Source organism: Molothrus ater, chromosome 6, assembly GCF_012460135.2.
Source record: "Molothrus ater isolate BHLD 08-10-18 breed brown headed cowbird chromosome 6, BPBGC_Mater_1.1, whole genome shotgun sequence".
Taxonomy (NCBI): Eukaryota; Metazoa; Chordata; class Aves; order Passeriformes; family Icteridae; genus Molothrus; species Molothrus ater.
In genome coordinates this window covers 30,709,224-30,721,259 of record NC_050483.2, presented here as the reverse complement: position 1 = coordinate 30,721,259, position 12,036 = coordinate 30,709,224, and the positions used below count along the sequence as shown (strand labels likewise).

Genomic DNA, 12,036 nt, shown 5'->3' with positions numbered 1-12,036 from the left:
CCTACAGGTACTATTTCTATTTTCTTCACGTAGAAGTAGCACTTAAATCTCCTAAGGGGAAAGTAGTGCAGGTAAGTATGGATATCAACTTTGTCTGGCAGTGTAAAAGCAGCAATGCCAAGACTTTCTGCATTCTGACAAGGCAGAATCACTTTGAAAAATATTAAAATTCCCATCATTGTAGAAAGATTAAGTACAAACAATCAAAGAAAGTGTTGTGATTATAATTATGAAATTAACATAGCAGAGGGATATTTGAATGTTCTTAATTACTGATATATGTGAAAAAAGTTTCTCTAAATCCAGAACAGATAACCAGTATAACAAAGACCAATCAACAAACATAGCAAAATGTATTGATTTCTAGTAAGATGAGATTCTAGCACTAGAATCACAAATTTCATACTGTCAAAACTTTGATGAAAAATTAAATTTTTAATGAAAAATTAAATTTTTAATGAAAAAATTAAAGGTTTACCTGTGTAAAATCTGGCTTATTTAACATTTGGCCTTCCAGGAAGAGAATTAGTCTTAGGTTAAAAATCTAAACATATATTTAGATTACAATATCACTATGTAATTACATATGAGTAAAGAACATAAAAAAACAAGAGACATTTCCACAATTGTTTTATAATACCAGACAGAGATTTTTTTTTTCTGTTTAAAGTCTATTCCTTCTTTTACCAAACTAAAAGTAATTGTTCAGTATTATTAATTTTGGTATCTTGTGTGTGTAAATTTGAACTCCCTAAAAGCAGTTTATTATTATCTTTCATATAGCCAGGTCATGTCTGTTTCTATATGACCAAGTTTACCTTATTAAAAACTTTCATGAACCACTTGGATTTTAGTGTGGATTTTTGTACCAGCTACTGGGAGAATATTTGCTCTCCACAGAACAATGAACATGACTTTCTACTATCAAAAAGGTAATCCATATGTGTTTTCAGCACTGTTTTCCAGCTGACAGAATTAATCAACATCAGTGATATATTTCATAAAACTCCTAGTCAATTATTTCAGGGTAAGAATTTTAATAAACATTCTGTTATTTTGTGCATATTAGTTTTGGCACAGTTTTATGTTTTCTAAAAGAACATTCTTGTCCCACCGTAATAATCAGTGTGTATTGGTGCATACCTTTGGTGAGAACCTGCTTAGGTTTTTTCATTATAATCAAAAGCCTATTCTAAAGGGTTGTTAAGAGTCTCACCTCCTTTGGTTTCCAGTGGTATGCTGAGAATGTCAGCCTCTGTGCATGGCTCATTGTTCCTGCTGATGCAATATAATGGTTCACCCAAGAAAGAAGGTTTCTTCAATCTTTTTGTGTTGAGTGCTCTTGACATAAAGTAACCTTCAGTAATACTCTTATCTTCCATCTTCTGTAAACCTTCTAGGTCATCAGGTTCCTCTGTTTGGGCCAGTGAATCCTTTGATAAGTGACTACCAGCCAATGCTTTGCTGGTATAGTAGCCAGGGATTTTGCTCTCTGCATTAACACATAAGCTTTTGTCTCCCAGTCCAGCCTTTTCCTGAGCCATTAACATCCCTACAATATGGTCTTCAACTAACATTTTGGAAAGACTAGATGTGGAGTGAAGAGTGGAGTCTTGACTTGTGTAACAAGGGGGACTTAATCCAAAAGAAAGAGATTCCTGAGACTGTGGCATGGTAACGTTACTTATTGTTCTCTGAGGCTGCATACATTCTTCCAGAAGGGTCTTAAGCTGCTCTTCAGAGAGGCTCATTTGTTCTTCAGTCTGAAAAAAAAAAAGGCAAGAATTTCTTCCGTCAAAATATAATTAATGAAAAGCAGCGCCATAAAACAGCTTGAGAGATACACTGGCAGAATCCTTAAACAAATATCAATGTCTTTCAATTCAAACTGAATTTAAATATGCATTTCCATAATCACAAAATTTATGCAGCATCCTCACTAGGTTCTAGATAGATTCTATGATGAAAGTTAGGAAAGAAGCCTGATGTCCACAAGCCACTGAGAGGCCTTTGATTTTGCATAGTCTTCCATGAGATCTGACTGGTTTTTAATTACCAGAGAATGCACTTTTTCATATTTATTGGTTTGCTATGAATACCTACAGACACACACACATAGACACTCTTTAGGATTTTAGTTACTGAAAGCAAAAAAGCACATTCATAAAGGACTGTTGGGGCAATGCAGCTGGGGTTAGAAATACTTTTGGACAGCACCAGCCCACAAAGACTGTCACCTGCTGACTGAAATATTCCCAGCCTCTCACACTAGAAATGCCACATAGTCTCTCTCTCAACCATGTGACACAAAGCACATCACTTACCTACCATGGCAAGCATGACCCATGGCAAGTGACAGAAGAAAGCTCTGTCTTCTGTAGGACAGTTTTAGGGCTTCCTTCAAGCTGTCACTGCTTGCATAGCTCACAGATGTATCTTTTCAGTTAATTTCCTATTCAGAGACTGGCACACTCCCATCATTTTTATCACACAGGGCATTTCTTAAAATTTGATATTAAAGATAATGACTGATATTAGTTGGTTATGGTGAAGAATAGCAAAGGCTATTTTGCTTAAAGAGGTTAGCAATAGGGAGTTACTTCCAGCTTTTACAATCCTTAATGCTCCTAAAAATAAAGTAGCACAATTTTCCCTGGCAATTCAAAGATTATAATGATAAGGACAGGACTACTTTTAGACATATGTAATACATTTGCCCATGAAATAGGAGCTATAGAAGACATCATAATATATATTTAAAATGTTGGAAACACTATGCAACATTTAATAGAGAAAAATGCTTTCTGCAATCAAAATCTCAGTTTTACACAACCTCCAAGACACAAAGGATCAGCTGACAAATTAATGAATCCTTAGGCTACAGTGATTTATGTAAAATAAAAATTTTATTCATTGTGTAATGACTTCTACTGAGAATTTACTTTACATTATGCTAGAGGATGGAGCTGCTGTCGTTTCAGAAGAGAGAACAATATCAGATGTTTAGCTGATATTTTTTTCCCTGAAGGTCTCTGATCCAACTACAGGAGTCATACTATCCTGTTTGATTTTTATGACATGACTTGGCTACAGCCAAGGTACCACAGGGTGTGTGGATTTCACCTCAAAACTGATTACTCATGTTCATCAGTGGGGACAGTTTCCAGTCAGGAAGGAAAGAATATTTCTTTGAAAAACTTGTGGCTATTAAAATTACAAGATGACACTAAAAAGTGAACAAGAATGACATTTTTAGTTACCTTCAGTCACCATTCTGTACTTACATATTCAAACATTATTAATAGCTAATAATCACTGCTACAGACAAAATCCTGTACAGTTCAGGCACTAACTGATGTGCATAAGCTCAGCTCTATAGAGTTATTTAACCCAATAGTCTTTTCCTGCAGATATCAATTTTCTTCCCAAAGATACTCCAAGTTTCTTTCTTGCACATAAAACTGCAACTGCATTAAAGAAATCAAGATGTTAAGGGCTATTATGGATAGAGATCTTATTTAGATTAACACATCATCAGGTAATTATATTGAGATTCAAGTAATCTTGGTATCAATCTATGTATTTTTGATAATATTAACTGAAATCAAACCTCAAGCTTAAGTGCTTACATAAAAACATGCAAAACATTACAACATCTTCAAACTTTACTTAGTCTTCTAAATTTTAATCCTAGTGTAGGAAATACTCACTGATGAAAAATAACTCAGGGGAAAAAAATTAGTAGCAAAACACTATGATGAAGCAAAAATGAAACATGAAATGTTTCAAGTTTTCACTTTTAATCTAAACTACTAGCCCATGCTGAAGTCCTTCAATTCTTGAAAAGTATTTTAATTGCAGGATAACGTTTATTTCCAAGCAGTGATTATCAGAATGGACTCACTGTAAGAAGCAACAGCATCCACACAGGAAGAGCATAACAAAAGAGATCACTACTGGAAGCACAGCTGCGTCGAGAGTATATCCACAGAGCAGATTATACTGTGTAAACATAACTATATTTGTAACATAGAAGATTCCCACATCTGGAAGCCCACATGGATTCCCACATGGTTTTGAGTGTGTGGTTCTATACTAACATATTTCAAACCTCCTGGCCAAGATCATTTGGAGCTAATTTTATGTTAATGAGAGGGCAATTCACTGCAGAAAGGAATTATGTATGTGAAGCAAATAAATGATCAGTACAAAATTAACATTGGGAGGAAGACCATCTTGTCCTGCCTTTCTTTCATCCCTTTATTTCCCCCATCCCCATCCCCATCCCCATCCCCATCCCATTTATCTGCAGTCCATTGTCCCTCATCCAAATGTTTTTCTTCTTTTTTTTATCTTTCAGGAAAATCATATGGCTTGTATTCATAGATTATCTTGATTATTACCAGAAGGGTAACATTTAGAGCCTAAGGCATATGGGGAGGGAAATTAATATAATAACTTTGGAGTTAAAAAGTTTGGGAACTAGTGATCTTGTTTTTTTCCAGAGTGGCAGGCCTGCAGCCAAAGCAGACAGTGTAAAACATTTCTTTGTTCCTTCCTTTTTCTTTCTCACTCTTTCTCTTTCTCTTTTTCTCCCTTTGGATTTTTTGTAAGACATGCATGTAAAGATACAGAAAGTATTTAATAAACCTCTCCAAAAATTACGTTTTAAAATACTAAAGGCACACTGGTTTTTTTTTTTTTGCCAAACTCAAGAGATGACTGTAGGCTTAAGGAAAAAATACACAGTGGAGAAGATAAATAGCCACCAGTCATCCACTCAGCAGCCAGGAATTTACATTGAAATGAAAGCGGAAAGGCTGCTGTTAAAATCAGGAAACAGAGTTTAGGGAAACACCGTTGGGAAAGACATCTCACAGCAAAAAAGGCTGTGCATTTGCAACCAAATGAGCATTTGAACTTATGGAATTGCGTAATACAACAACTGTATTAGGAGTCTGCAGAGTATATATTTGCACACATCAGAAAAAATCCAGTCACAACCAACTGTAACAATTCAGAGCCATGACTTGGAATCAGAAACAGAGTCCCAGGGAGACACTCGATTCTATATCTCCCAAGCTTTCATTCCCCTCATTGTAAATAATTTACAACTCCTATACAGGATAAATACTCAAGACATTTTTTTAAAAACACATGGACGTAAAATGAGTGTCATTCAAAATGCAGAAACAGCCCACTAGACAAGGGAAAATGAGGTATCAAGTCTGGTTTCCATTAAAAACTAGAAAACCTTTTAATTGTTCTGGCTAATTTTTAATAGGACACTGAGTCCTATTCATTTCCAAGGCTTTTTACCGTTAATGATCCAAAAAACTAATTCCTAGCCAGGAGTTTAGGAGCCTGCTAATGACCTTTACTGTTTATGTGTGGTTAGCTTTTCACACACTTGTGGCCCTCCTCTGACTGAAGATTTCTTGTTCCTTGCTGAATTCCTCCGTGACAGGAGTCTATAGAGAAAACCTTACTGCATGTGGTAGGAATGCAAACTTGTCATTTGCTGTGGATAGCCCTGCTGTGACTACAAGTTTTCAAGTTCAAATCTTTAGGCTTTCTTTCTACATCTGTACAGTAACAAAACCACACTATCACTGAAAGCCCGTATCAGATTTTACCATGGGGAGAAAGCTAACATGTCAGGATTATTTCTAATTATAGTAAATAATCAAAAAAATGACACACAGTAAATGCGCAAGCTACAAAGTCAGAAGGATATTTAAGGATTCGTGCAGCTGGCACATCTATAAGCATGGAAATTTTGTTTCTTAGTCTGAAAGTGCTGCACTCAATAGTTCACATGATAGTGTATTTGTTTGAAATAATTTACTTTGATACCTAATTTGCTGACATTTTTACTAGTGTGTGAGACTGCAACAGTCAATTCTGAGGTAACTGCTTTCTTCCTGATAAAATGACTCCATTTTAAGAGAATACTGATCTATTGAGACAAATTTCAGATTTTCGATAGATCAGCCTAGGGAAGTTTTGTAAGTTTTAGTTATTCAATAACTTATTGACAGTTTCTCAAACAGCTCTATTCTGATTTGAAAAGGCAATCCTTGCCTTCTATCTCCACATAATTCAATGTGGACCATCAGCTCCAAGGTCTCACTTTTCTGCATCACACCCAAGCATCATGTATTTGTCTACAAACAGTACTGGTCGGTGCAACTGTGAAATATTATTAACATTCATTTGCTTCATGCTGCATACAAACCACACACATGTAATTGTGGAAGAGCTTCTTATAATTTCCAGACATGTTGAAAGCCCAAAGTTCTTTTGCACCCCAGGAGTCAGTTTGGTGCCCATAACATGTAAACTGATTTAAATTAATGTAATATGTCCACTGTAGATTAACCCCAGCAGGTAACTAAGCACCACCCAGAGGCTGGCTTACTTCCCAGTGGGGAAGGGTAAGAGGACAGGAAGAGCAAAAAGAGTAAAGGAAGAATAAAAGCAATAAAACTTGTGGATCGAGATAAAAATTGTTTAATAAGCAAAGAGAGAGAAGATAACAAAACAAGCAACGCAAAGGCAATTACTCAGTATCTCCCATGGGTAGACTAACACCCAGCCAAAAAATGGTTAACTTTGTAGAACCTTCTCTTTTCCCTTTTTATTACTGTGCATAAGGTTATATGCATTGGCATGGAATGTCTTTTTGGTTAGTTTGGGTCATTGTCTCGATCCCAGCCTGCTGCACATCCCCAGACTACTCACTGGGAGGGCAGACTGAGAACCACAGAAGGCCCTGATGCTGTGCAAAGGCTGTTCAGCAATAGCTAAAACATAGGTGAGTTATCAGCACTTCTTGGTCACAAATCCAACACACAGCACCATGTAGGCTGCTAAGAAAACATTAACATCCCAGCCAAACCCAGTACAGAGACCCACACATCTGCTTTCACAAAGAAGTTAAGTGTTCAGCATGTCACTTTACTGCTTCTAGTAGTTGCTTGTTTGTTTTATAAACACTGTGTTAAGAGAAAAAGCTCAATGAATGTAAAAGAAAAAAGTTAATCTTTCCTCTGTACAGCTGCTTCATAAGGGTTAGTTCAGAATGTAATGGCAGAAAATATTAAAGGGAGTAGACCAGAAACATGCTCACAACTCAATGAGCACGTTTTTGGAGAGGCCAGTAATGTGCATGGTTTTGACAGTGTTAAAAATTGAGACTGAAAGCTGAATCATGGATTCAGAAATTAAGAGCTCCTTACAATCATCATTTACCATCTCGTAGTTCTGTGCTTATGTCTGGTGGGCTTGGGGACTTCTGTAGTGTTTCAGCAATGACATACATCTTCAAGAATGAGCAGGATTCCTAAGCCATAGGAGAAAATCTCCTACTTCTGTTTTTTCCTCCTTCTGCTGTATTTACTTCTGTTAGTTAAATTTTCCCTTCTCTTATTTTTTCCACTGTTTCTGTCTGTGTAAGGGCAAAAGGAACAGGTCTACTAGTCAATTTTTGGTAGCTGCTGCTGCTAAGAGCCAAAACACAGAAAGGACAGAAGTATCTTGGCAAAAAACAGAAGCACCAGATAAAAAGAGGAGGAGATTATTGGGCATCCGGTAACATCACTGTCTGAAAAGAAAATTCAACTTGTAACATTATGAGCCACCAGAACCTCAACATCAAAGTGATTATACATTGGAATAAAATGCCTTGTGGAATAAAATGAAACCTCCACTAAAAAAAAAATTCCGAATTTCAGAAGAGAAAATGAACTTCACTAAGAAATTGAAAATAAAAAAAAACTAGAATTTTTTTCCCTTTTTTCTCTGACAAAGAGAAATTTTAACAGAAATCAAAAGGAGACATGAGTTCATACAATTTTGATCTTATTTAGAGTAACAAAGTAGGTGAAAACTGTGGAGACAAGACATGATAGTTGCAGTAGTTTTTTAAAGGTAGCCTATTGGTTATAGAGGTAAAAACAATTAAATCAGTTTTGCCTCCAAGAACTTGTCATAAACATGCCTATTTTAGTTATTACAAAGAGGTGTGACACTTGTTTAAATTTTGCCTTTCTCAAAAATATCAAGTCAATTGCTTGTGGCTTGAGCGTGCCAATAAAGGAAAAGTGTGTTTCATCAGCTATGCCACACTGTAAACTTTAGAAAGAGAAAGCAACTGGCTGCTAGAGGTAACAGAAGTTGGAGGGGGGGAAAAAAAAAAAAAGGAAGCTAAAAGATCTTTTGCAATAATTTCTTTTTCATTTGACACTATAGACACCAAGCTGCATTGCCTACAGCTGCAGAGATTTCATGGTACTATACGAGGGTATAATTAAGAGGTTTGTAAGCAGGAATCATTTCTTAGAACCCTATGGAATTGTTTCCATCATTTTTAAAGATCCAAAAAGCTGTATTTCTGAATTGCTACAAGTTGTACTTTTTACTCTAACTTTCAATTTTAGCTTCATTTCATGGTAGCTTTTGATCTACAGGTTGCATAACGTTTTCTGTGTGCTTACATATTACCAGGTTCTCACCCATGGGCACTAAAATCTAAATTAGTATGTCCCCACCAAGTTTTAGGAAGGTAACTTTAGGAAACAGAACCTGCAAATGTCATGCAGACCTAAAGTTTCTAACATTTCTATCAAGCACACATTGTAATAAAAATAAGTGTTTTTCAAGTAACTGAAAATTACTCTGCATCATCATTTTCCTCAATTAAGTACATATGACTTTGAAGCTCCATTTTCATTATCTGAACCAATAGGGTATTTTTAACATTTAGACCCTAAGCAGTATTGGATTCAACCGAAACAATTAAAATATTAAATATAACTCATCAAAATATGTATTTCCATTAGCATTATGGCTTTTTCTGTAATTTTGGAGTTAATATAAGACTTATGCATCACGTTATATTGTACCATTTCCCCTAAGATCCAAACACCATTTGTATAGCATATTTGACTTTTGTATATATTGTATAATAAAAATTTTCTTTTGTGAAGTTTCAACATTGTTCTGCTATTCAATTTTACTCCAGCTTCCATCATTAGCAGCAGGGCACAAATTTCAAGTAAACAGCATTTAAGAAAGGAAGCAAATTTATTCAGCATCTTTAATTGAAGATAAGAACTAAAATTCTAAATAAATATATATTAAATTGTGTAATTAAATGTGCACAGAGTATATTTTCCTGACTAGGGCAAAGAGATACTGACTTGATGTAAAGAGCCTGTTTAACTGGATATCCTACTAGTCACTAAACAATAAGAGTTGAGTGTTCCTTAGAGAAACGTAATTTCAAAGTTTAAGAATTTTTAAAGCTGCATAAATCATGATGTAAATTCCCCTTCATTTAAACACTGAACTATAAGAAAAATGTCTGATTTAAATCACTTTGAATTTGAAAATCTATCTACTCCAAGGTTGTCAACAGATGTTTTGCAGGAATTCAGCTCTTTAACTGAAGATTAGTTCAAAACTTATCTCTTCTAATCTACTGTGTTTGCAGATAGAAAAAAATCCAAGTATTTTTCCATATATGAGCCACTTTAAAAATTTTCATTTCTAAAACCTTTCTCAACAAATGGATAGCTCCCTGTTTTTAAAGCACTTGATTTCATACAGTTTCAAGAGTTCCTATATTTGAAGCAAGCTGATTTTAACGAAACACACTGACGGTGCGTGAAAACATAAGACACAAATTCCTGAACTGGTATTTACAATCCATTACTCAGAATAAGCCTCTCATTTTCTAGCCTCTCGTGAAGAAGCAGAACTTCTGCAATCTAGACTATTTAGCATTCAAAACCAGTTTCCTAAACATCCCATTTTGTGTTTTTAACTGTTTGTTATTAAGCATTTAACAGATTTCATTCCATAGAAATCTCTTCCTCGAATATTAAGTTGTGGCTTTAATTTTCAGTAAAGCCAGTAGAGTAGACAAAAATGCCTTGATGTGGTTGCAGCTGTTTTCTGTTACAAAACCCCATTTCTTTTTTTTCTTTTTTTCTGTCATATTGGCTTAATATTTTTTTCCGAGAAATAGTGTAGCATAATGGGATCACCCTCACATATACCATCTTTTAAACTGCACTGAACTATCCAGAGATTTTAAGAATGCTTACAGGTCTATAATCTACTGGAGGAACAGAAAGTGTTTAAGAACAGAAGTGTTCAAGGCCAGGTTAGATGTGGCTCTGAGCAGCCTGGTCTAGTGGAGGTGTCCCTAGCCATGGCAGGGCAGTTGGAACTAGATGAGGTTCAAATCCCTTCCAACCCAACCATTCTATCCTTCTGTAATTCTCTGAAAACAGAGAAGCCACAAACATATGAACTAGATGACCTATGCAATTAAGAGTACTTTAGTCTTAAAAAATATGGAAAGGACTGGCCCAAGGAGCAGCAGGCCATAAAGACTCATCTAAAGCAACCACAGACAGAAGCTTCAGACTCAATTTTCTGATACTCTTCAGGGATATCTTTTAAAGTGACTCTTAACTGATTGGCTTTGTGCATCAATAGCAACAGGCACCTCTACATACTGACTTTTTCTAAGTAATATGATAATGTATATGGTAAGTCTGACCTGCAGTACGTATTTTGAAGGCGTAAATATTCTCTTCTGACAGCAGAAGAATTATTTGAAGGAAAGTCTGCTATGTGTAGAATAAGGAGATGCAGAAACCCACAGGGCTCTCCAGTGAAGTAATATAGGTAGGGTACAATCTCAGTTATCTGACTTAAGGTTGATCAAATTCTCTTTTATGAATGTGGTTTTCTTATAGAGTTTTTGACATCCTGTCTTTGTTTCACATTAACACCACCTAAATCAAGAGCTCCAGCCAAGTGCTAATGTCAGCTGTAGTTCCCCAAGGTCCTCACAGGCAGCAGAGAGACACCAGCACTCGGAATTGTAATTTAAGGCTAAAATTTAAGGACAGAACATTTAAGATTTTGCTTACTAATTACTTTTTAAAACTGAAGCCTTTCTGACAAAACATTTAAAAGGCTATTTAACCAAAAGAGAATAAATGGGAAGAAGTCAATATTAAAAAATAAATTTGGCAAGTCACAGAAAAAGCAATAAAATATACTACTTTTCAGAAACTTGTGGTGAAGAAATATGTTGAAATATAGAATTGCAAATCTATTATCTACCTTTAAATAACAAGACCCATAATGTATCACACCAGTTTAGCATTTCATTGTCTTGCTCCCACAAGTTTAATATAACAGCATGTACACTATTGCCATGTATGGGAAAACGCAAGAATTCAAACACTGCTAAAATCTAGAACATTAATAGTACCAAAAATTACACAACTTAGAGGAATAAAAAAGAGAAGTTGTCAATCTTTGTAGCTGTGTGAATTGCAAATATGGAATCCTACCTCACAGTCTCAGGACTATGAAGTGTCTTTAAAAAAAGGAAAAATCAAGTACCCATTCACTGCTTCTGAAATGTTTCTGTACTTTTCAATTCATGGCATGGATAATTACTCCCATAAAGGAAGATCCCATCTAAAATCTATGAAACTGTCATTGTCTTTAAGGGAAAGATCCCTGTACGTAACCATAGATAAATGATTAAGGGTATGGATAGTTGTGCCAAATCTCTGTCTCTGCTTGTGAGAGGCCAGAGAAAGAAAATTCTTTATCAGTTCTGTTGGTGGGGCCTGTTGCCATAAGGCAAGTGCAAAGTTTCTACAGGGAACATCAGGTTGTAGCTGTGTTTGTCAATGTGGGCATATATGTTATGGAGTGCTGAAATAACATTTTTTAAAAAGGAAGAGAATAATAAGAAGCTTTTTCTTTACTGAAGAATGGAAGGGTATTTTGAAATGAGGTAACTGCATCTGGCTTTCGTATTTCCATTCAAAAGGAAAACCCAAAAGCCTTTAGGAAGAATGTGATGAACAATATTGCCCCAGGCAAAACATTTTATTTGGAGTTTCAAGCCTTCCTGCACCCGTTCTTGATTTTGGATAGGGGGTGAGGCACAAAACCTTTCAGTAAGTACAACAGCAGGAGTTAAAGCTCAAAACATTC

At 35.5% G+C, this 12,036-nt stretch overlaps 1 protein-coding gene across 1 annotated transcript in view; it reads right to left on the bottom strand.

Annotated features, from left to right (window-relative positions):
- Nucleotides 1–1,187: 1,187 nt before the first annotated feature.
- The window catches only part of FSIP1 (fibrous sheath interacting protein 1), a 66,222-nt gene continuing 55,373 nt past the window's right edge, over nucleotides 1,188–12,036 (bottom strand). The window contains exon 12 of the mRNA XM_054515313.1: nucleotides 1,188–1,763. Coding sequence (XP_054371288.1) covers nucleotides 1,188–1,763 — 576 coding nt within the window. The remainder of the gene's footprint in view (nucleotides 1,764–12,036) is intronic.